Source organism: Ahaetulla prasina, chromosome 2, assembly GCF_028640845.1.
Source record: "Ahaetulla prasina isolate Xishuangbanna chromosome 2, ASM2864084v1, whole genome shotgun sequence".
Classification (NCBI taxonomy): domain Eukaryota; kingdom Metazoa; phylum Chordata; class Lepidosauria; order Squamata; family Colubridae; genus Ahaetulla; species Ahaetulla prasina.
Window position 1 is genome coordinate 269,564,577 of NC_080540.1, and position 23,916 is coordinate 269,588,492.

The 23,916-nt window shown below is 38.8% G+C and overlaps 1 protein-coding gene across 2 annotated transcripts in view; it reads left to right on the forward strand.

Annotated features, from left to right (window-relative positions):
• Positions 1 to 23,916, forward strand: part of HEXB (hexosaminidase subunit beta) — a 69,785-nt gene that overhangs the window by 12,500 nt on the left and 33,369 nt on the right. The window contains exon 1 of one of the 2 annotated variants that reach the window (XM_058169183.1): positions 22,062 to 22,391. The exons of the other annotated variant lie outside the window; for it this stretch is intronic. Within the exon in view, the coding sequence (XP_058025166.1) occupies positions 22,111 to 22,391 (281 nt within the window). The 5' untranslated portion in view covers positions 22,062 to 22,110. Of the gene's footprint in view, positions 1 to 22,061; positions 22,392 to 23,916 lie in introns of those variants that run through there. 2 annotated transcript variants of the gene reach the window in all.

The following is a 23,916-nucleotide window of genomic DNA, read 5'->3' on the forward strand; positions in this document are numbered from 1 at the left end:
AAAAACTTCTTTAAAGCTAGATGCTTCTCATTTTCATATAGAGTTGCACATAGACTGGGTAAGAGTGCAGTTCTTAGGAAAAGCAAACTAATTAGTTCTTATCTCTAACAAAACATACCAAAGTAATATGGCATGATATAGCTCGTTTTCAGTACCACTGAGTAGATACATTCTGAGCTTTTTGTTAAATTCAAATATTTTAACAATGTTAAGGTAAGAGGAAAAATTAAATAACTTTAATATAAAATTTGCATTACATAAATTGCAATCTCTGCCCCTTTTGGGTATGCATGCAAGATTGGGACACACATAGAGAGTATGGGACTTATATTGCAATACTGTAACATCCTTACATCTTTTTGACTCTTTGGTCCCCACCTCCAGGAATGGGCTAGACTGCTTCCATGGCCTGGTTGTGATTGAATTTACTTTAGGTTCATTTTATATATAGTGGGAACATTGAAAGTTTATGTAATGGGCACTTTCAGCAATGCAGACATTCTAAAGCTTCTTCTAGATAAATGCACTTATAACTAATCTGAAGTCTAATTGACTCTGTCTCTAGTAGGTAAAACTTACAGAGTAAAAGAGTTTCTGGAAGGTTTGTTGTGTTTTTTGTTTTGTTTCACTACAAGCATTACCTGGATCTGGATAAGAAATGAAAGGAAACAAGTCCTCCACCTGTAAATTTTGGCATCAAATTCTCCAGGAATACAGCAAAGAATCAAACCCCCAAGGACTTCTTGTGCAAAAGTGATGTTAGCAGTTGATTTTATTTTGCACATACTGGAGACAGGCAGAGCTATATTTCCTGCGATATAATGGCCGTCATGGTTGTGCCTTCCTATTACTCCTTTGTTCCTGTGCCTAATCCTTTTCTCAACTCTTAACAATTGCCCATGTTTTCTTTGCTAGTTTATGTTTCTCAGTAAATTCAATATGCTATACCAAAGAGACATTTTCTTTGGTGTCAATCTGTGCCTTGTGATTGTAATAATCTGGTAACATGCCTCAGAAGACCTAAGCCTCACTAGATTCACAACCAGATATTGGGCTTAACATGCTATTACATTTCTCAATTACCGGAAAGAGAAAAACATTTTTAGCCTTCCTTCTATAATCTTAGTTGAAGGGAAAACAATGCAGTAGAACAACATCTTCAAAGAGATTTGTGCAGCTCCCACCCTCCAAGGGTTCTGTAAGTCCTTGAAAACATAGCTTTGCTCCCAGGCCAAGAGTTTAGTAGTTTGTTGAGCCTATAGCTGTTTGGTTGGTTGGTTGTTTTGTGATGCAAGGTGTATGTTGTCCAGGTACACATGTTCAAGTTTTTGCTCAAGTCTTTAGGAATGAGCAAAATAAACAAACAAACAAACAAACAAACAAATAACTAAAATGAGGCAACAAATAGCAGAGCAAGGCAGTCACAGCACAATCCCAGGTTGTCCTACCTGGAATGGATAGACTTAGTGATAAAGAAGGCCTTACAGTAGAAATTATTGCAGGCATAGAGCCATTGATTGAAAACACACACTCATTGCTTATTCTCTGAAGCCAGGTTGAAATCTTTAGACATTTGTGTTTGTTTATTCTGGTTGGCTGGCTGGTTGGTTGGTTGGTTTTGGCTGCACAACTGAGGTTGTTTATCCTAAACATGTAAAGTACTCATAACAAATGGACATCTGAACATAACTTTAGAGAAGAAGCAAGGTTTGATCACAGACCCACTCATACCAAGCTACAGTCTCTTGTAAATATGGATTTATTTTTATAATGTGCATGAAAGCCCTTTTGCATGCTTAAACAATACTCTACTCTCATTAAAATAAGTTTATAGATTTTTAGCTCTTAAATATTTCCAAAAATTAAAATACAATAATCAGGCAATGTTATCACAATCTGGTTCAGGGCAAAATTGATTCAGAAGTATAATTCTACAGTCTGGCAATTGTCTAGTTAAATTCAGTGGAAAGCACTTCCACTTGCCTTTTCTCTTACTTTTTCTTTTCCTTTCTTTTTCTTTCAAGCTGCTTTGTAGCATTGTCCTACCAATTCAAGAATCAAGTGGTGAATTTGATAATGCCATCACTAATCCAACTTGACTCAGGGTCTAAGAGATTAAGTGCAAATCTATTATCAAACAGAAAAAATGAGATCTGTAGTATAAATTACAGTTTCCAATATTAATGGGAGCTTGTTTTAGAAAAGCCTTGTATCTCCACATAAGATCTTGTGAGATTTCCTGTTACTATTCAAAAGCAGGTTTAAAGAACAATCAGCATATACAGTAAATTACTATCTCAACACAGAGAATATATTGATGCTGTTAAGGTATGAAAGACATGAAATAACATGCTATGTGTCAAGATGACATGGTCTCTGAAAAAAATTATTAGCCATTTGAAATTAACAGCTGATGTAAGACACAAAACACCATAAAGATCTGAATGATTGAACCTAAGGACGATGATAGTAGAACTTACAGTCCAATATAGTTTGGCACACCTTGGCTGATAGTACCAAAACCTTGGAATAATTCAGAAATTTGCAGTTCACCAAAACCTGTGGCGAGACTAACTATCTTGTATTAGATGTGAACTTTCCAGAGAAAGTGCTTGGAAAGAAAATTCAAATTTAAACAGTAAATTTTCAAATAACATTTTATAAAATGGAGCTAGCTTTATTCATTTCCCTTTTTTATAAAAATGTATTCTATTTGCCAGAAGCCAAGCATGAAATATTGACTATAATGCATTCCATGACAATATTACAAATAGACCAGGAACTCTGGGCAGGGGAAAAGAAGCAGAAGTGTGCCAGCTCCTTAAAAAAGGTGAATATTTACAGATGTTGATCCCCAAATGCAAGGCATGCAGTGGTGGATTGCCCCCGGTTCAGACCAGTTCACAAGAACTGGTAGTAAAACCGGCGGGAGGCTCCACCCACCGACCCGGACATCATCAGGAAGTTTCTGCGCATGCACAGAAGTGCATGCGCGAGCATCGCTCATGCATGCGGCCCCATTGCAAACCAGTAGTAAAATTAAGTATAACCCACCCCTGAAGGCATTTCTAAATAACAGGTCTCCTTGGGAATAAGGACTTATAAAATAAAAGTGCAATACTTTTTATTCAGCTTTAATATGACTGTCTTCCTTTTATATATGCTGTCTTTAGGAACCTAAGCAACCTTAGTAAATTATGCATTTAAGAGCAAAAGCCATATTGCTAAATATAAGAACTTCAATAATGTGTTTATAGTACATATATAAATGTTACTGTCAATTAAAAATAGTACACCCACAAAAAAGTGGATTATTACCATTTATTAAATAGCTGGCATATTTATCATTACCCAGAAATAAGATGCAAAGTTAATACTTCACAAATCCATTTCTGAGTATTCATTTTCATACATTAGTAACAACTTGAAACTGCTGATTCATAAGAAGATTTATTATTGGTTGTAGCTAAATAGTTTTACAGTTATAACCATCGTAGTTGTGTTCTAGGTTTTGTACAGAAGCAGCAAATTTAAGTTTCTTAATTACTTCACACATTTAGCTACTGGGGCCTTGAAGGGCTTTGTAATATAATCAATAAAACACATCTATACTGCCTATTGATCTGAATCTGTGAAACTGTGTGACCTTCATAGAACTGAAAGTTTGGTTTGGAAACCAGATGATTGATTTTAATTAAATTACAAATCCAATGGCTGCTAAAACAGTAAAGTGTTGCTGTTTTACATTTGTGTACTTTTGGTAATATACGGACCTTCAAAGCATGTCCAGACTTGTCCCCACCTGAAAGAAAAGATCCATAGGGAACAAATGTGTGCATACTGCTTTAATTAAAGAGTTCAATTCAAAACTGTTTGGGAAGTGAAAACAGTAGAGGCTGCTTTTTATAATGGGAAAGGTATTTGATCACTGAAGAGGTGATACTTAAATACAGACAGAAAGAAATAGTTACATAAGACCGTGTGAAAATCTGTGTTTAGATAGCACTCCTATTATTGTCTCCCATTACATAAAATGATTGGTTTTGTTGTCTGGAGTCAGTCATAAGCCATTTATTGAAATGGAGGATTTGCATGTATAGAAAACCCACAGCCTGACCTTTTCCTTAAGGGCCGAATAAAGATAGATACATAAAATATAAAGATACATATATCAAACATTGATCAGGTAGGCAGGAAAAATCATGAATCAAATGTTGTTCTTGAGCCAGGGAGGAAATACTAATATTTGTTCTCTTAGTTCAGTTTGTGTTCAGAAATGGGGTTTTGAGCTCTTTTTTTTAATCAGTAGAGTGCATAAATATTATATCCAGTGAGAACAAAATAGCTGTGATGGTAATCTGGAAAAGTGTTATGCACCTTTGTTCCATTTGTCCTTCCATTCTCAACCACAGCCCTACAATTATATATATATTCTATTTTTTTAAAAAAGAAAAAGCAACAATACTATACAGATTTTGTATTCTTGTACCTTTAGCAGGTAGACTATATTATCTTTTGGGAAAAATATATTCTAGATATGATTTCTATTTTACTGATATACAAGGCATGTTTTTTCAGAAAGCATTCATTGGGTAATAGTTCTGCCTCAAATAGTAAATTTTACAAGTGGCCCAGGGAATATTGTCTTTCTATTGCAATCCTGCCATGTTTTTCCCAATATAAAAGAAACACTTTCCGTATTTTGATTGACACCTAAGTGACACCTAAGATCAGCCATCTGCAGTAGAAGTAGAGCACTGTAAAATCCATTTTCTGAATGGGTAAACCCTTCCACAGCAAAAATATTGTTTGAATGGCTTTGACATGCTTTTAAACTTTCAAGTATGCCTGTAAATATTGCAACCACTCTCTCTGACTGGCAGGAGTGTTTGAGATTCAAATCAGACATTTGCTATCTAAACCTTCTGCCTATAGATTGTGAGGTTTGAGCCTCACTCTTTTACTCTTTTATCTGAGTAATATGGTAGCACAAACAAAAAAGATGTCATTCAAAACTTATACACAAGTTTCAAGCACTGATGGCTCCGCCTTCCTTTATCTTCTGCACAGTTTAATAGAGCAGGAATTCAAGTAGTCCATTAGCTGACTAAAGTGCTGCTATCAGGCCTACAGAATACAGATTAAAATCCACACTTAATTTGCTAGTGAGTTTTAAAGAAACAGAAGTATATTTTAGGTCAAAATACCACTAGTAAAATTAGGTTGTATAAACTGTATCACCGTGTTATTATGAGAATAAAGCAAATGTATTGGGAAAAACTTTTGTACAATGAAAAATATGTTAAAAGTGATTCTTAATGCTTCTCCATGGGAATATTAGCTTGAATATACAGTAAAACACATTTACTGTAGGATAACAATTCTTTATACCAATTAATATAATATTTTGGGCATTGATGATGTTACCTAACTGGGTAATGAAACAGACAAACAAACAGCGAGCACCAAAAGTTCCACAATAATATTTGTTTTTCTTTTTTATGATGCACAATATATAAAATGATCTATGGCCCACTCTTGCATTATTATGAATGTAAATTAAAATCTTTATTTTAATGCATATTTCCCCCTCCCCGTCTCTCTTCCTCCCTCCTTCCCCTCCCTCCCTTCCTTCTGCCTTTCCTTCTTCATAGGCTGTATATAAAGAAGAGACATACAAGTTATTTTATTGTCCATTTTACAGGACACATTATGACGTATAAATAAGCTCCCAATATACAAGCCTGAAAACTAACGCAGGACATTTTCCTACCTAAAAGAGTGCTTCTCAACCTTGTCAGCTTTCAGATGCATGGATTTCAACTCCCAAGAATTATCATCAATGGCTATGCTGGTTATAAAATTCTAGGAGTTGAAGTGCACACACCTACAGGTTGGCAAACACTGGTCTAAGATGTCCCGTTTTATGATGTATATGAAGTTTGTGGATAAGTTGGGAGGGCAGGTGGGTAGTGTAGATTGATGACACAATTGAGGGAGGGAGGAATAAGTAGCAGTAAGTGACTTAATATGTTAACATAGAAGTATAGTTGGAGAAACCTAAAGAATGAGATAAATGAAGCCACAAGGTATAATTAAAATCTTAAATGTCTGTAAATGCCTCTTGAACCTTCACCCCATTTGTACCCAAAATCAGCTAACTTCAGAGTTAAAATTAAGCAGCATGGAGAAGTCCATGGGGAATAAGAGTTATATTTCCCCAGTTTATTTAGTGACCGTTTGAAGTTACGACGCCACTGAAAAAAATGATTTACAACCATTATAGGATCCCCATGGTCACGTGATCAAAATTTGGATGCTTGGCAACTGGTTCATAATTACGAAGGTTGCAGTGTCCCAGGATCATATGAACACCTTTTGTGACCTTCTGACAAGCAGTCAGTGAAGAAGCCAGATTCACTTAACGACTGTGTTACTAACTAACTCAGGGGTGTCCAAACTTGGTCCCTTTAAGACTTGTAGACTTCAACTCCCAGAGTTCCTCAGCCAGCTTTGCTGGCTGAGGGACTCTGGGAGTTGAAGTCCACAAGTCTTAAAGGGACCAAGTTTGGACACCCCTGAACTAACTTAACAACTGCAGTGATTTACTTAACAACTATGGCAAGATAGGTCATAAAATCGAGCCAAATTCACTTAACAACTGGTCTCACTTAGCAATAGAAATTTTGTGCTCAGTTGTGGTTGTAAGCCAAGGACTATCTGTATTGACTGCTGCTTGAGAGAGCCTGTTCTGCCTAATGATTGATCCACCTTTTGCCAAACATGAAAAATTGCTAAAACAGTTTTGTGCCTTGCACCTCAGCTGCTTTCAAAATTCAGAGTATAATTATTATCAAAAAGAAAAGGTAAAACTAATTTCCAGTGTATGAATGAATGCTCACAGATTAATTGACTATGTGCCATCAACTAGGTGAATTTTCTCTGTGACAATCTAACAAGCCTAACCTGTTCTTTCCAATCTCCCAAAGATGCATTCATCACTATTGCAACTGTGCAATATTCACAGGCTAATGGCCATCCTGTTCTTTTTTTCTCTTTCCCAGCATTAGAGCCTTTTCCAGAGAGATGTTTCTTCCCATGATGTGTCTGAGGTAGAATAATTAGGGCCTCGAGTGAGAATTCTGGGTCGATTTGCTTGATGATCCATTGATTCTTGTGTCTGTGATATTTTCAGGAGTCTTCTCCAATGCTAAAGTTCAAAGGCATCAATACTCTTTCTATTCTGTGAGGAGAGTCAGATAGCTTTAAATTATGACTAATAATAATAATAATATATTAAATTTTTAACGTGCCTGATTCAGCAGGATGGGAGCTGTTCAAATCTCAGGGGGAATTTCATTCAAGAGAGCTGGAATTAACCTAAGGAAAACAGAACAAACAGAGTTGTATTAATTTTTTTTTTGTTTTGCGGCAATGTTACTGAAATTGTAATGACACTTTAAATTTTTTTGACAATACAAGAGTGCCCCCTACTGTTTTCAAATTGAATTAAAAAGCACAAATATGGGTGATATAAAATTGTTCTTGTCCTTTGTCAAAATAGTTAACAAAGGTTCAGGAATTGGTGCAAAGTGTAATATAGATTCAGGTAATAATCTCAGAGCATTTGAGGTTATATATTATTCTTACCAATAACATACCAATGCTACAAATCCACCTGCATGCCTCTTTCATTAGGGAGCACAGGCACTGATGAAATAAATTCCTGCATTAACAATATTGGTACAGCTCTTTCAGGATTTTGGGGGTAATTTGCCCCACCAGTTTATCTCTCAGGCCTTTTTTTGAACAATCAGGTTAAGTAATTCTGCCTCTCCAAAAAGTACAGTAATTTATGATGCTCTCCTCTGACCTTGCTTTTGGAGAGTTTTTGGATCTCTTGACCTCATGATTCTTTGGATGAGACCTCCAAATTATCCTCAGGGCTTACACATGAAATTTTGATAGTTGTCCAACTCCAGATCCTTCCCCTCAATGAATGATACAGTGTTGTCCAATTAGTTGGAGCTTTCTTCAGCAAACCTAGCACAAAAGTCACTTTGGTATGATCAGTGGGAAGCGCCACCAATCTGCCAGCCATATATGTGTCACATTCAGCTGTAAATGTTCACAATTGATTCTGGGCCCTTCCATACTTCTCTGGCAAGCTCCCATGGAACACAGTAGCATTGGCTGAGCCACACGATCATCGGAGCCTTTTTAACCTTTTAAAAGCATTTTTTACTATCTATTCATTAAAATGCTTTTAAAGGTAGAAAAGGCTCCAATGATCACAGCTGAGCCACACGATCATCGGAGCCTTTTTAACCTTTTAAAAGCATTTAAGTGATTTACTTAACAACTATGGCAAGATAGGTCATAAAATCGAGCCAAATTCACTTAACAACTGCAGTGATTTACTTAACAACTATGGCAAGATAGGTCATAAAATCGAGCCAAATTCACTTAACAACTGCAGTGATTTACTTAACAACTGCAGTGATTTACTTAACAACTGCAGTGATTTACTTAACAACTGCAGTGATTTACTTAACAACTATGGCAAGATAGGTCATAAAATCGAGCCAAATTCACTTAACAACTGCAGTGATTTACTTAACAACTGCAGTGATTTACTTAACAACTGCAGTGATTTACTTAACAACTGCAGTGATTTACTTAACAACTGCAGTGATTTACTTAACAACTGCAGTGATTTACTTAACAACTATGGCAAGATAGGTCATAAAATCGAGCCAAATTCACTTAACAACTGGTCTCACTTAGCAATAGAAATTTTGTGCTCAGTTGTGGTTGTAAGCCAAGGACTATCTGTATTGACTGCTGCTTGAGAGAGTCTGTTCTGCCTAATGATTGATCCACCTTTTGCCAAACATGAAAAATTGCTAAAACAGTTTTGTGCCTTGCACCTCAGCTGCTTTCAAAATTCAGAGTATAATTATTATCAAAAAGAAAAGGTAAAACTAATTTCCAGTGTATGAATAAATGCTCACTAAGGACAGACAGATTAATTGACTATGTGCCATCAACTAGGTGAATTTTCTCTGTGACAATCTGACAAGCCTAACCTGTTCTTTCCAATCTCCCAAAGATGCATTCATCACTATTGCAACTGTGCAATATTCACAGGCTAATGGCCATCCTGTTCTTTTTTTCTCTTTCCCAGCATTAGAGCCTTTTCCAGAGAGATGTTTCTTCCCATGATGTGTCTGAGGTAGAATAATTAGGGCCTCGAGTGAGAATTCTGGGTCGATTTGCTTGATGATCCATTGATTCTTGTGTCTGTGATATTTTCAGGAGTCTTCTCCAATGAACAAATGTATAGGTGAAACAAAATTAGAATATTACATGAAATTCTGATAGTTGTCCAACTCCAGATCCTTCCCCTCAATGAATGATACAGTGTTGTCCAATTAGTTGGAGCTTTCTTCAGCAAACCTAGCACAAAAGTCACTTTGGTATGATCAGTGGGAAGCGCCACCAATCTGCCAGCCATATATGTGTCACATTCAGCTGTAAATGTTCACAATTGATTCTGGGCCCTTCCATACTTCTCTGGCAAGCTCCCATGGAACACAGTAGCATTGGCTGAGCCACAAGTTGTTATGATGCTATGGGAAAATTCTGTCCAGCTGTTGCATTAGTTGCATCATGGCATTCTGCAAACAGGTTACTTGTGCATCTACCTGTTGCTGTTGTTACAACAGTGCTGCTCTGATGTGCAGTGAAATCTGAACCAGTTTATTACCGGTTTGGTGGTTGCGCATGCGCAGTGCACACCATGCACCAAATGCGAGGTATGCGCCTGCGTAGTGCATGCCAAAAGGAGGCATGGGAAGGAAGGTAAGTAGAACAGCTCACACGGGTGGGGGGTGATCAGCTGTAGTGCACAACTGTCAGAGCCTTTTTTTTAACTTTTTTAAAAGCATTTTTTTACTATCTATTCGCCCAAAAATGCTTTTAAAAGGTAGAAAAAAGGCTCCAATGATCACAGCTGAGCCACACGATCATCGGAGCCTTTTTTAACCTTTTAAAAGCATTTAAGTGGTTTACAGAGTCAACATATTGCCCCCAAAAATCTGGGTTCTCATTTTACCCACCTTGGAAGGACGGAAGGCTGAGTCAATCTTGAGCCGGGTGGGATTAGAACTGCCAAATTGCAGTCAGTCAGCAGTCAGCAGAAGTAGTCTGCAATACTGCAGTCTAACAACTGCCCCACCACGGCTCTTCTAATAATAATATCTAATAATAGAATCCTTTAAACTAAACAGATTAATGTCTTCTCCAATGAACAAATGTATAGGTGAAACAAAAATTAGAATATCGTGCAAAAGTTCATTTATTTCAGCTATGCAACTTAAAAGGTGAAACTAATATATGAAATAGACTCATTACATGCAAAACAAGATAGTTCACTCCTTGATTTGTCATAATTTTGATGATTATGGCTGACAGCTCATGAAAACCCCAAATTCAAAATCTCAGAAAATTAGAATATTACATGAAATCAATAAAACAAGGATTGTACATAGAATATCGGACCTCCGAAAAGTATAAGTATGCATATGTACTCAGTACATGGTTTGGGCCCCTTTTGCATCAATTACTGCCTCAATGCAGTGTGGCATGGATGCTATCAGCCTGTGGCACTGCTGAGGTGTTATGGAAGACCAGGATGCTTCAATAGCGGCCTTCAGCTCTTCTGCATTGTTCGGTCTCATGTCTCTCATCTTTCTCTTGGCAATGCCCCATAGATTCTCTATGGGGTTCAGCTCAGGTGAGTTTGCTGGCCAATCAAGCACAGTAATCCCATGGGCATTGAACCAGGTTTTGGTACTTTTGGCAGTGTGGGCAGGTGCCAAGTCCTGCTGGAAAATAAAGTCAGCATCCCCATAAAGCTCGTCTGCGGAAGGTAGCACAAAGTGCTCCAAAATCTCCTGGTAGATGGCTGCATTGACCCTGGACTTAATGAAGCACAGTGGACCAACATCAGCAGATGACATGGCTCCCCAAATCAACACAGACTGTGGAAACTTCACGCTGGACTTCAAGCATCTTGCAGTGTGTGCCTCTCCATTCTTTCTCCAGACTCTGGGTCCTTGGTTTCCAAATGAGAAGCAAAAGTTGCTCTCATCAGAAAAGAGAACTTTGGACCATTGAGCAACAGACCAGTTCTTTTTTTCTTTAGCCCAGGTAAGATGCTTCTGATGTTGTTTGTTGTTCAGGAGAGGCTTGAAAAGAGGAATACGACATTTGAAGCCCATGTCCAGGATCCGTCTGAGTGTGGTGGCTCTTGCTGCACTGACTGCAGCCTCAGTCCACTCCTTGTGAAAGTCCCCAACACTTTTCAATGGCCTTTTCCTAACAATTCTCTCCAGGCTGCGGTCATCCCTGCTGCTTGTGCACCTTTTTCTTCCACACTTTTCCCTTCCACATGACTTTCTATTAATGTGCTTTGATATAGCACTTTGGGAACATCCAACTTCTTTTGCAATTACCTTTTGATGCTTTCCCTCCTAATGGAGGGTGTCAATGGTGGTTTTCTGCATAACTGTCAGGTCAGAAGTCTTTCCCATGATTGTGATTCCTACTGAACCAGACTGGGAGACCATTTAAAGGCTCAGGAACCCTTTGCAGGTGTTATGGCTTAATTAGCTGATTAGAGTGGGACACTTTGAGCCTAGAATATTGAACTTTTTCACAATATTCTAATTTTCTGAGATTGTGAATTTGGGGTTTTCATGAGCTGAAAGCCATAATCATCAAAATTATGACAAATCAAGGCGTGAACTATCTCACTTTGCATGTAATGAGTCTATTTCATATATTAGTTTCACCTTTTAAGTTGCATTACTGAAATAAATGAACTTTTACATGATATTCTAATTTTTTGAGTTTCACCTGTATTAATATTTTCTTCATTCCCCATAATAAACATTCATTAGACTTCACTGGACTTTCCCCCCCTCTCATATTTATTCCAAATGTTCATTAGGTTACTTAATATTACCTAGTCTTTGGAAAATAACTATTATTGCATAGATTCTGGAAAAGAAATGTATAACAAACTATTAAATCCCTATGTAAGATCTGTCTTTCCATTAAGATGATAGCACTTTCATTCCTGGTATTTGGAAGGCAGTGAAAACTTTTTTATAAAAACTTTTTTAAAATACCTAACCAATGTGAGTGCCTATTTTTCTGTTTTGTTTTCACTGATAACTTTACAGTATGTACGGAATATAGACTTTTATGGAATATTTTACACTATTTTTTTAATATATATTGCCAAGAATCCTGGAGTGAAAGTGGGTGAAGTAAAACTAATTCATAGTAAATTTTAATAAATGAAATATGTTAATGATAGCCAGTTGTATAACTATGCCCCAGACCAAGCCAACAATACAGTGAGAGTGTGGATGCAGGGCAAGAAAAAAAATGACATAGTGAAGAAATTCTTCTGACTGTGGTTTCTCACAGATGAAGGCAAATGTACTGGTACATGTCCAGAATAATGTTGCAGGATCCAATCTGGGTCCAATCCACTGATACTAGACCAGACGTTTAGTCTTCCTCAGAATAACCCAAAGCACACATTCTGGTGAGAGAGAAGTTCTCTGAGGATGGTCTTCAGCATGAGTCCAAAAGCTCGAAAGACTAAACCTCTTGTCCCAGTGACCAACCCAGACTGGATCCTGGGGTTTTTCAGTAACATGCTAAGGAAAAAAATAGCCTTTAAGAAACTTCTGGAGAATTTCTGTTTCCCCTGAATACAGTCAGAAAAAATTATCCATCTGGCTTTTGTAGGTGTATATTTGGTGACAGATTACAAAAATTCTTATCATTTGCCAGCTGAGAGAAGCTTTTCCCAAACTGGTGCTATCCAAATGTGTTGAACGGATACACCTTAAAACAGACTAAAAGAGAGGTAGGAGGCAGACCAACCAGACTTCTAGCTGGATAGAGAACTATGACCAAAATAAAAAGCAAATATCTTGGTGGTTAATGTGAGAGAGGAGAACAGCAGCCACAAATTAAGACATTCAGTTTGGTTCCTTAAATGTTCGATACAGAAAACCCATGGAGATCTTTAAAGTAGATATTTTGCAAGTTTGTGCAAAGTTTTTTTTATCTTGATGGTAAAAATGAGAAAAGCTGGGGAAAGAATCAACATGAGGAAGTAATTATTTTATACAGCAATAAATATAAACAGAACATGGGTCTTCCTGGGCATGAACAACCCAAGTATGGGGAGATTAGCTTTACCGCAACATCCCATGAAAATATATAAACTTCATTCTCTCAACTTTGTCAACTCACCCTAAATGTAAATTATCTTCTAGCAGACAGATTCGTTGTTCAAAGATTTATCTGTGACATATTGACATCTTCTAACTACTGCAATACAATTTCCATTCTGAGTTATTAAAATATATGTTACGTTTTAGCTGCAATAAAATGTATGAGTGAACATGCCTCTTTTGTGCATAACACAAAATATCCCATCTGGCCCATAAAATGTGCATTACAGAGCATTTGTATGGATGCCAGACACCCCTAACAGAGTACTATTCTTTCCATTTAATCTAGTTCTCCAGATATTTTATTGCTTGTGGCTGAGCAATTGATTAAAGTTTGAAGAAGTGAAAGGCAAATTTATGCTACAAGGAATAGTTAACTATTGTGTGATGAGGACACTCATTTAATTTCCTAAAATTGTATTAATTGCTTATAAATTAATTGGAGATAATAATTCCAGATTGTTTGCTATGCAGAAAAATGTAAATCTTGTACCTGTAAGAATCTACATTTAAAGATAGTAAGTTTTAGGATCATTCTTGGGCTTATAACTGAACCTTGTTTATATAATCTTTTCCTATACATCTCAGTTTGAATAGTGTGTGTGTGTGTGTGTGTGTGTGTGTGTGTGTGTGTGTGTGTCTGCCAAGTTTTAGATTTAAAATCCAGATTTATTGCAATTCAATATTCAGCATTAAAACTAAGTAGCTAAATATCTATTTTATTTTTATAGAAAAAGTGCATAATTATGTCTAAATTATATTAATTTAAATATTTGTATACAGCTGCTTAATTAAAAACATCACAAAAACTCAAATAAAAATGAGCAACAAAACAATAATTTACATTAGTTATCACTGATGTAAATTATTGTATGATTAAACTATCATATAAAATATGCAGAAAATATAAAATATGAGAAATAAAACAACAAAACAATAACCAAAACAGTACCAAACAAGGGTTAAAGTATAGCAGCTTTTTAAAAAATGCCTAAGAAAATAAATATACTTTTCCAGTAATGAAAACTAAGAAAAACATGATGCCAGGTATATCTCACTGGGAAGGGCATTCCAAACTCAGAAATGCAACTATTGAAAATGCCTGCTCCTGAATAGCCATCATCCATGCCTTAACATTGGATGGCACCTTGAGTAGGCCTTCTGAAGATGACCTTAAGTTACAGCTAGGAACATATGAGAAGAGTCTTTCCTTCAGATGCTGTGGTTCAAACATTAAGGTTTTACAATTAAAACCAACACTCTGAGTTGTGACCATAAACAAACTGAGAACCAGTGAAGATCACAAGGAATGCGTGTGATATGTTCATATTGCCCAAGGCAAAGGCAGCCTTATTTACATCACTGTCATGACCCCTTCGGAGCCTGAGTCCGAGGAGGATGAAACGGAGTTAGGGCCGATGGAGGAAAGATTGGAAGAGTAGGACGAGACAGTCCTGGGTCCCTTGAGCCTGGGAAGGGTCGCCAGCGAGGGAGAGGGTGTACAGGAGGACCAGGTGAGTGGGGACGACAGGGCAGGCAGAGGAGCATAGAAGCAATTATACACACGCACATACACACACACCCCAAGCATGGAGAATTGAGATGAGGTAGGAACAGCGCAGAGCAACCTGACGACTCAGGAGGAGGGTGCCCCACCCCTCTTCACAAGGCTCACCTGGGGAATGAGATTTAAAGAGACACTGTTGGGAGGGGCTTTTGTCGAGAACAAGCATTGCTTTTTCCAGCCTCACATGCTATCTGGATACTTTGCAGTGCTTGTCTTGCCTTGTTTGTCATGCTGGCCTGGCCTGACTTAGTGCGAGGTCGCAGTAACACAGTTATACTCTAGGTGGTGCTGCAGTCCCAGGGAACTCTTCCTGTGATAAGGACTCCTTGGACGCAACTTCCTTGAACTGTGGTTGCTTTCAGAACTGTGCTGCTCCTCTGAACTAATAGCAGCCAGGAACTATTGGAGGTGCCTGTTTAGAGCTTTGCTCCTGGACTTGCAGTGAACAAGGGGACTCTTGGGGGGAAATTGGAACAATAAAGGGGAGTTAAGTCTTCATTCTGGCTGTGTTGTTTCCGTGCCCAGCCCCGGGTCATCACAATCACATTGCAGAAATTGCCAAGGCATAGTTTCTCACTGAGAGAGCAGGACCATAACTGGCACAACCAACCCTAACCAGTGAAAGGTGTTTCATGCTATAAAGGCTTCTACTGCCTATAATGTCAAAAATGGATCTAGAAATAATGCAAAACTATGAATTTAATCCTTTGGGAGAACTTCATGTAGAACAGCCTGGATCTTGTATCTCTGGACAGATAAGCCATCTACTAACTGAAACTTTGGATCAGACTTCATTTTGTTAGCCTTTAACGAGCCCAATCCTGCAGCCGGAGCAGGAGTTTTATCAAGGCAATAACCCAAGTCAAACAATAAATTATCATGTTACCTTTTTAAAATTACAAATCTGAAAGTAATTTAAAGGATTATGACATAACAACACATCTTTTTAAAGAGCTTCATTCAACAGAAATTTTAAAAACATAGCAGATCACAACACCAATCAGAAATAATGCTGTGACAGAATACTAACATTTCAAATAGAAATCACTTTGATAGGAGTTTCAGGCATCCACTATAAGCAATAGAGTTTAACTGAAATTACATTGAAACCTGTTGAGATTTGCAGTGGATTTGGAATGCAAGCCAGTCAGGAAAATCATCTTCAGTATAAAGATTCCCTTTAGATGGCATGTTTTGATAACAGAAGGATTGGTCCTAGATGCTTTACTCAGAGAACTGAAGACAGAAGGTGAAATAGTTTGATGTTACTGGATGATGAAAGTATGAATGCAGGATGATGACGATGATGTTATCCATTCAATCAAGTAGTACTAACTATGAGAGGGATCTTGGAGTCCTAGTGGATAACCATTTAGATATGAGCCAGCAGTGTGCAGCAGCTGCCAAAAAAGCCAACACAGTTCTGGGCTGCATAAACAGAGGGATAGAATCAAGATCACATGAAGTGTTAATACCACTTTATAATGCCTTGGTAAGGCCATACTTGGAATATTGCACTCAGTTTTGGTTGCCACAATGTAAAAAAGATATTGAGACTCTAGAAAGAGTGCAGAGAAGAGCAACAAAGATGATTAGGGGACTGGCGGCTAAAACTTATGAAGAACGGTTGCAGGAACTGGGTATGTCTAGTTTAATGAAAAGAAGGACTATGATAGCAGTGTTCCAATATCTCAGGGGTTGCCACAAAGAAGAGGGAGTCAAACTATTCTCCAAAGCACCTGAGGGTAGAACAAGAAGTCAATGGGTGGAAACTAATCAAGGAGAGAAGCAACTTAGAACTAAGGAGAAATTTCCTGACAGTTAGAACAATCAATAAGTGGAACAACTTGCCTCCAGAAGTTGTGAATGCTCCAACACTGGAAATTTTAAGAAAATGTTGGATAGCCATTTGTCTGAAATGGTGTAGGGTTTCCTGCCTGGGCAGGAGGTTGGACTAGAAGACCTCCAAGGTCCCTTCCAACTCGGTTATTATGTTATGTTATGTTAAGTCTGACTTTTGGCAATTCTATGGACCAGGTCTCTTCATGTCTTCTAATCTTGTACTACTTCTTTTTTTTATGCTCTGACTGGTGTCAGCTTTGATGGTGTCCAGCCATCATGTTCTTTGCTTGCCTGGGATTTTTTTTACCACTAACTCTTCCAAACATAATCACTTTCTCCAATGAATTCCCCTGCATAACACGGCCAAAGTAAGTGATACGCAGTTTCTTGATTTTGCTTTAGAGAAACTTTATGCAGAAATAATTAAGCCATTTTAAAAGTCTTCTTTTTAAAAGGCATCACCTGTAATCCTAAATCCTATGTCTGCTTAGAAATGGGTCGATGTAAAATAATTTTGTGCTCAGGCTCTTACTGAACTAAACATCCTTAAATCACAATGATGTATATGACTGCTAAAAAGGACTCAATAGAAATTAAATTCATTACGTGCTTAAGTCCCAGTCTTTTCAGTGTAGTTAGAGTTAATTGTATTCACATTTTCCCGACTCTGGATAGACAAGCTGGCTGTTCAAAAAACCCAGAACACAATCTTGTTAAGGCTATCTACTTTATGCACATGGAATCTGATCTTGAAGACATGTTCTGGGTTTTCTCTCCTACTTTGCCTAGGTAAGTTAATGTGGCACATCACATTAGGAAAAATAGCAGTTTGGGTTTAGCAGTGATGTCCAACAGCCACATCTTACAAAAGGTACCAAACTGATGAGAGATTACAATCTATCCAGGTGTTGATTCCTCAATCTTATTGCCACACCTGGAATCACTAAAAAGACCTATATATTCGGTACGCGATGGCTCAGTGGCTAAGACGGTGAGCTTGTCGATCGAAAGGTTGGCAGTTCAGTGGTTTGAATCCCTAGTGCCATGTAATGGGGTGAGCGCCCGTTACTTGTCCCAGCTTCTGCCAATCTAGCAGTTCGAAAGCATGTAAAAAATGCAAGTAGAAAAATAGGGACCACTTTTGGTGGGAAGGTAACAGCGTTCTGTGCGCCTTTGGCATTGAGTCATGCCGGCCACATGACCACGGAGACTTCTTCGGACAGTGCTGGCTCTTCGGCTTTGAAATGGAGATGAGCACCGCCCCCTAGAGTCGGGAACAACTAGCACATATGTGCGAGGGGAACCTTTACCTTTACCTATCTATATATAAATGCAAAAAACACTCAGCCAGAATCATGAAATCTCCAGAACCATAAAGCCTACAAATTTGAAATTTGGCACATATGTTCCTCTTGGCTTCTAGGTGCTCGCTAAGAAAGGATTTTTTTTCGAAATGACCATCAGATCATTAGTATTTCTTATATTATTATTAACACGCTCTGATGCTAATTAGTTAGATGTTCTAAAACCCCCCCCCCTTCCCAACCTGAAAATAACTCTGGAGAGAACGGAATAGGAGAGGAGAGGCTTTTGTGGGGCAAGGCTGAGGGAGAGAAGGGGATAGGATAGGGGACGCTTCTGTGGGGCAAGGCTGAGGGAGAGAAGGGGAGAGGATAGGATAGGAGATGTTTCTGTGGGGCAAGGCTGAGGGAGAGAAGGGGAGAGGAGAGGCCGATCGTAACTATACATTAATTTTCAAGCTATAAGTGTTGATTTATCAAGCCCAATCACATAGTTTCACAGCGGAGCTAGTCCTGGGGACTCACACAGCAGTTCCAGGTAAATTCTGGGGAAGATCTATCATGGGGTTAAGCAGGCAACCACAAAAATCATTCTGGAGATTATTGCTTACTGTAAAGTTGTTCCACCCACACCCATCTGGACAACCTTTTCAGAAGGATAGTATTACATGCAAACGGATTTGACTAAAGCTGCAGTCTGTCAGACCTCCTGAATCTTGTACATTTGTTTATTTCTATCAAGGTTTTCCAGATAGATGCAGCTAAACTGTATGACGCACAACCTTGATCAACAGGAAATAATTACCAATACACACAAATCACTGTTAATCAAACACACCATGTGTACAATTATTAGGCAAGTTGTATTTTTGAGAATTAATTTTTATTATTGAACAACTACAGTGCTCTTGGTCAATCCAAAATGTTAAGAAACAGCAAACCTGAATATTTAAGAAAGTAAAAGTGACGTTTGGGCTTTCTTAGGAGAATATCTATGTGTGCACGATTATTGAGCAATTATTAGTGTGCAGAATTATTATGTAACTAAATGAAAAATGAAAATTTTCCCACTCATTTATTTTCATCTGTTAAAGTGAGAGTAATAAACAAACACTTCAAAAATTACAAATAAACATTTTTGACATTTCAAAAAAAAAAATCAGTGACAAATATAGCCACCCTTCTTTTCAATAACGGTCATAAGCCTTCCATTCATAGAGTCTGTCAGTTTCGTGATCTGTTGACAATCAGCTGTTTGTGCAGCAGCAACCACAGCCTCCAGACACTGTTCAAGTGTGCTGCTTTCCTACACCGTAAATCTCCTGTTTAAGAAGGACTCACAAGTTCTCAGTAGGGTTTAGGTCGGTGAGGAAGGGGGCCATGTCATTATTCTTTCATCCTTAAGGCCTTTACTGACTAGCCACTCAGTGGAGTACTTCGATGCATGCAATGGAGCATTGTCCTGCATAAAAATCATGGTCTTCTTGAAAGATGTAGCCTTTTTCCTGTACCATTGCTTGAAGAAAGTATCTTCTAAAAACTGGCAGTAGATTTGGGAGATGATTTTGAGTTCATCTTCAATTCAAAAAGGTCCAACTAGCTCATCTTTAATAATATCAGTGCATACTAGTATCCCACCTCCACCTTGCTGGTGTCAGAGTCGAAGTGGAGCTCTATGGCCATTACTGATCCAGTCATGGGCCCATCCATCTGGTCTGTCAAGAGTCACTCTCATCTCATCAGTCTCCATAACATTTTTGAAAAATCTGTCTTCAGATATTTCTTGACGCAGTCTTGCCATTTCAATTTATGTGTCTTGTTCAGTGGTGGTTGGTCCTTACCTTGACCATGTCTCTGAGCACTGAGCACCTTGTTCTTCTGGACGCTCCAGGTATGTTGCAGTTCTGGAATATGACAGCACTGGGGGATAATGGGTTCCTGGTAGCTTCAGGTTTGCTTCTTTTCACATCTTTGGCAGTTTCTTTTTTTCTCAACACATTTCTTGTGACCCTGTTGCCAATTTGAAACAAAACATTTGATGGTTTTGTGATCACATCCCAATATCTTAGCAATTTCAAGAGTGCCACATCCCTCTGAAAGACTTTTTACCATTTTTGACTTTTCAGAATCAGTTAAATCTCTTTTTTGGCCCATTTTGCCTGAGGAAAAGAAGCTGCCTAATAATTATGCACACCTTGATATAAGCTGTTGTTCTCCTTAGGCCACACCCACCCTCATTACACAAATACACATCACCTGATATGCTTATATCCAATAAGCATTCAAATGTATATAGCTTGGAGATAGAAAATATGCATGAAAATGATGATATGGTCAAAATACCCACTTGCCTAATAATTGCACACAGTGGACTTGGGCAACTAAGGTTCTGATGGAATACAGACAATCTTCACTAATTACAGTAATTGGTAATTTTATTTATACAGCACAATCTATTCTTTGTACATTTTATATGACTTAAATATACAAAAATGATATAAAATCAATATAAAAAGAAAATATGATTAATATGATGGAATGAGAAAACATTTATAAAATGGACTTCTTAGTCCATGCCAATTCAACAGTCCTTTTGCCTTTATTCTAATAAGCAGAATTAAAATGGACATTAATCAAGATGCTATATCCTGATAAGGGGGAAAATATGTATTAGGATGCAGCATTTTGATTAACATTGCTATTGAGTGTAGGATTTTTGCTTTCTTAGCATGCTTCCTGCAGAGACGACTAGAAATATCAACACATAGACCCACTGATATGCCAACAGCTGTTTTGTTTATTTGTGGTAAAAAGTAGCACTGAATTTACAGATGGACTAACAGTTTGTCTGGGCCTCTTACACAATTCTGCAGACAGACTTCCATTGCAAAGAGTGTGCAAGGAAAGTCTATACCAGGGCCCCCAAAGCAGGGGTGAAATCCAGCAGGTTCTGACAGGTTCTGGAGAACTGGTAGCGGAAATTTTGAGCAGTTCAGAGAACTGGCAAATACCACCTTCGGTTGGCCCCAGAGTGGGGTGGGAATGGAGATTTTGCAATATCCTTCCCCTGCCACACCCACCAAGCCACGGCCACAGTAGTAAAACCATAGTAAAAAAAATTGGATTTCACTACTGCCCCAAAGTGGTCAATATCGACCCTCAAAGGGTCAATGACACTATCCATTATGGTTGTTTGTAGTATTATTGGTTTGTAGTATTATTTTCATATAATAAATGTTTGTGCCTGGATGAACAGTATGAAGCGGCTGATGAGCTGAACAGTTGGGTGACCTCTGAAGTAACAGAGTTGGAAGCGACCTTGGAGGTCATCTAGTCCAACCTCCTGCTCACACAGGAGACTTATACTAAGGATTTGAAGCACCGAACTGCTGACCTTTCTGATCAATAAGCTCAGCGTCTTAGCCACCCAGCCAGTGGAGAATGTAACCATCAACAATTGCAGTGAGAAATATGGATTGGTTTCCAAAAACAAGATCACTTAAGATTCTACCCTATTTGTTTGGGCTATTTTCCTTGTATCTATTGTCCTCTCTCCAAAGGTCGCAGAAAACCAAGAGCAACTGAGTCCCACGCAAAGGCCAAAGGAGAGGGCAAGCTGTGTTAACAGTAACAGACTTGGAAGGTACCTTGGAGGTCATCTAGTCCAACCCCCAGCTCAAGCAGGAGACCTATACTAGGGATTCGAATTGCCGATCTTTCTGATCAACAAGCTCAGTGTCTTAGCTACTGAGCCACCTAGTCAGGTGTTTTAAACGCGGCTCTTCTCGGAAGCTTGGCCTGAGCGGGAAAGCGGACAATGCGGGACACTTCGGAAGGGACGAAGCAGACGGACTCTCCGCGTCTTCTGTCGCCAGATGCAGTCCGTCCAATGTGCAAACTCGGAGTTTTCTCTGGCGTGGCATTTCGCAGGCGGGCGGGCGAGTGGGCGGGAGGCGGCGACGGCAGCTTTACTCTCATCCCGGGAGGGATGCAGAAGGCGGGGCTGGGAGCTACCGGGGAGGACTTTCCTCTTGAGAGAACAGGGACCGCGACGCAAGCGAGTTAATCAGGGCGGGTGATGGGGAGCATGGAACTGCTCGGGTTTTTCCTGGCCGTCTCGGGGGTCGTGGCGACCTCATCGCGGTACCCAAGGTGGGCGGAGGGGTCCCAGGAGATGCTCTTCTTGAGCCCCGGGACGCCGCCGGCCTCGTCCCCTTTCGGCTCTCTTTGGCCGGTGCCTCAGTTGCTCCGCGTCTCCCCGAAGAGGTTCCGTCTGGCGCCCGATCAGTTCCAGATCGTCCACGGCCCGGGATCCTCCGCAGGTTCGAACTGCTCGTTGTTGCAGGACGCTTTCCGCAGGTGAGTGTCTCCTTTCTCTTTTGGGAGGAGTTGGAGCGGGAAAGCAAAAGAGGACGGAGGAGGAAGGGTCAGCATGGTAACCCTGGCATAGAAAAAGAACTCCGGGATGATGCTTGCAGAACCGCAAGATCATTTTTCTCCTAAGGAAGCCTTAGCGAAAGGTATTCTCTTGAGCGTTGGGAGTTTTCCTCTTCTGGATACAGTTAAGCAGAAGCTGCTTAGCCACCACATGAGATGCTGTGATTACATCCTGCACTGTTTTACGTGATCTATATAGCTGGACGGGGGTAGAGAGATGTTATCCAGCTACGATTCCCAGCATCTCTCCCCTCAGATCTACTCTGGCTGAGGTTGCTAGGAGTTGAAATCCAAAAAATACCCAAGGAGTTAAATTATGGGTGTTCTCTGAATTTGATTGTTTTCCTGCACTGATGTTACCCTAACCTTGTAACAAAATGTCTGAGATAAACATCAGAAATCAGAGAACATCAAAAATCGGAGACCACCAGGAAACCAGCAGTTCAAATCTGAGTTCAGTTCAGTTCAGTTCAAATCAACTATTGGAACATTTAAAAGGGTACAGGTGCGCACCCTGGAGAGGCATGGACTGAATGACTGTTAAGCTTCCCTTCTGATTCTTATCTGCCTTGTGTATTCCCATTTTGATCATCTCAGTTGTATTGTCTTCCATGTCTTCTTGAAATTGGGAAAGTCTAGGTAGAGGGTTGTTGTGGGTTTTTTTTAATTGTTCTCATTCATTTGAACTCTTTTCCACCTGGTGTTTTGTTCCTTCCAGCATCCATTTCCAACTTTAATAAACCTTGCTTCCTGTATGAATTTAATTCCATTCTAGTTTATTACATAATTATATAGTTGTTTTTCAAGTCTTAACAGCAAAAATAATCAATATTTCAGACTTCTGGTTTTCTGATCCATTTCAAACTTTCACAAATCAAAATCCTTTTTTCTTGCTTTTTGCCAATTGTATATTATTTTAAATTTTTGAGACTCGGTTTAAAATTTCTTAAATCCAAAGAACATAAAACTCACTACATGTCAAATTAAGTTTCCCATTTTGAAGATGGTTAGAAAATAAGTTTGACTGTCCTTGTGTCCTTATGAAAGGCTCCACCACTGCTGAGAGCAAAGATGTCATCTCACCTTGACTCTTAGCTCTCAAACCCATAGGAGACAAGTGTTTTAGAGTCTCCCCACAATGAGCTGCCTATCAGCATTCACTGAAGACCTCCCAATCTCTCCCTCTTCCAAAAAAGAACTTGTTTACTAACTGGTCTTTTATTCTGCACAATGGTTGTCATCTTTGTTCATTATTTAGGCAGCCAAAACACACACTGGAAGCCTGTGTTCTCATTATTTTTGAAAGCGCGTGATTCTTGTCTGTCTGATTCTTACTAACTTGGGATAGTTGTAGGTTTGTTACCAATAAAAGAATGCACTGACTATTACATAACATTTAGCATCCAAGTGTATAAAAATATGCATTTTTACAAATAAATTTTAAATG